The 2,068-nt window shown below is 37.0% G+C and overlaps 1 protein-coding gene across 1 annotated transcript in view; it reads right to left on the bottom strand.

Annotated features, from left to right (window-relative positions):
• Positions 1–1,240: 1,240 nt before the first annotated feature.
• LOC105119426 (UPF0481 protein At3g47200-like) overlaps positions 1,241–2,068 on the bottom strand; it is a 1,300-nt gene continuing 472 nt past the window's right edge. Inside the window, exon 2 of the mRNA XM_011017565.1 lies at positions 1,241–1,898. Coding sequence (XP_011015867.1) covers positions 1,241–1,898 — 658 coding nt within the window. The remainder of the gene's footprint in view (positions 1,899–2,068) is intronic.

The following is a 2,068-nucleotide window of genomic DNA, read 5'->3' as shown; positions in this document are numbered from 1 at the left end:
AATATAACTAATTAGTTCAAAAATATATAGGGTTATGGAATATATCCTTAAATAAATGTATTAAATAGGTTATATATTCTTTTGAGTCATTCTTGAATATGTCTCATTTGTATTCAGATAATCCTGATATTCTACCGGCAGGACGTCAGTAGGATTTTCTTTGGTGTTTGCTTTTGATTTCTGTTTGCTTTCGAGTCAGGTGAGTGGATAATTTTCCATATGCAAGAGAAATATTATAAATATTTAATTTGTTAATATGAATTGGATCATGCTTCTTGATAATATATATGGCGACTATTATCCTTGTTATGATAAGCATGATCATTTGTTGAATCTGAATTCTTGATATGAACCAGTATGTATTTTGGATTGACTTCTGAATTGATAGCTCCTCATTTGATTGATGTCATGAGTTGAGCCTTGAGATATTAATATGTCTGTTTGAGTATGATTATGACCCTATGGTATGTCAGTCAGAATACCCATGCTAACAGAGTAGTGTTAGTCTTTGTGCACATCGTATCTGAACCCTAGTTGGTCGGGGGAGTCACCAACCTGTGTGGACTGATCATCCCACAGTACGGAGCCTCATGCTCATTGCATTTTGATTTTCTGACGATTTTACCATATGATATTCTTGTTATGGCCTATTTGAGAAACCTTTTTATAAGAACCTAAAGTCATACTTGTATATATATTTCTCATTGTTGTATTATCTCGTGTGTGTATATTGAACGTTATCTACTCACTGAGTTGTTGAACTCACACTCTCATTATTTATCATTTTCAAGCTTATAGCTTGATAGCAGGTCACTTTTGTTGGACCTTCAGAACCTGCTCTTTTGGTTGTAATTCGTACATTTTCCTTTATGTCTAATTAGTGCTCCAAAACTATAAAATTATATTAACTCTTGTATTAAGACAATTCAATTATATTATGAAGTTGATTTTGTTATTAATGTTGTGTTGAACTCTGATTGAGTTAGGATAAGTTTGTGTGTAAGTTTGGGTTCGCATAGGTATGGAACCTTAGAGGGGAACCTTGCTTATGTGCCGGTCATGGATTCGGGATTCGGGTCGTGACATAAACATATTAAGCATCAAAGAGAAAAATTTATAAACTCTCAAGAATTCATAACACGCACGGGAACTTTCGGATAATACATAGAGGTGCAACACCGAGCAAATAGTTAAATAATCTACACAGCAAATGAAAAACACAGAGTCACGCATAGGGCATTTAAGGGTAAAGGGTAGCATTTGCGGCAGGCATTTTGCAGACACCAAAAACTGGGTTCATGGGAACTACTGATACGTAGGCTTTTAAGGCAGTCACTATGAGGCCGAAAATAAATGAGTACTTGAAAATGAAGGTATAAATAGGACCCTTATAATGAAGGATCCATCGCTTGATGCCGTTTCTATAATGATTTTCGATGTCTCTTTTAACCTTGGAGTATGCATAGGGATTAGGTACTAAATAATCAGATATCTCATTGAAGAGTTCTGCTACCTGTTTGTCGCTTCCAAGAGTACTGATGAGTATGCCTTTAGATCGCAGCTCCTTCACATCTTTATGATGATCAATCAATGAATCCATGAAGCATACATAGGAAGTGACCCAATCATCGCGGGTACCAAGACATGCTTCATAGGCTACAAGGTTTAAGAGCAAGGGCTTGGTTGAGTCATCTATTCTTAGCGGAGGAATGTAGAGTCTTCCAGCGAGTAATGTTGGCCTGAAGCTGACATCGGTGAAAAGACTTGTGTTGCTTGGCTTGAAATGGATTCCAGCCTTCCTAAGGTCCTTCGCGGGATAATACCGGCCAGACCAGCTCTTTCGAGAATCATCCTTGTACCAGCTTTTGTGATCCTCAACACCTGCGTCATCTATGCTCCTGGCAACAAATTTGTTATGAAAAAGTTCTAGAAGATGGGCAGGCTTACGATGAATCGCAGTCAACTCATTTGTTGGGGATTTTGGATCGGTACTTGAAAATAATTTTTGCAGACCACGAAAAAAACTTGAAATGGTTGCTAAGTTTTGATGTAACTTTTTCCTACATGA

Source organism: Populus euphratica, unplaced genomic scaffold (genome assembly GCF_000495115.2).
Source record: "Populus euphratica unplaced genomic scaffold, PopEup_1.0 scaffold2799.1, whole genome shotgun sequence".
NCBI lineage: Eukaryota > Viridiplantae > Streptophyta > Magnoliopsida > Malpighiales > Salicaceae > Populus > Populus euphratica.
This window is presented reverse-complemented; position numbering and strand designations above follow the sequence as displayed.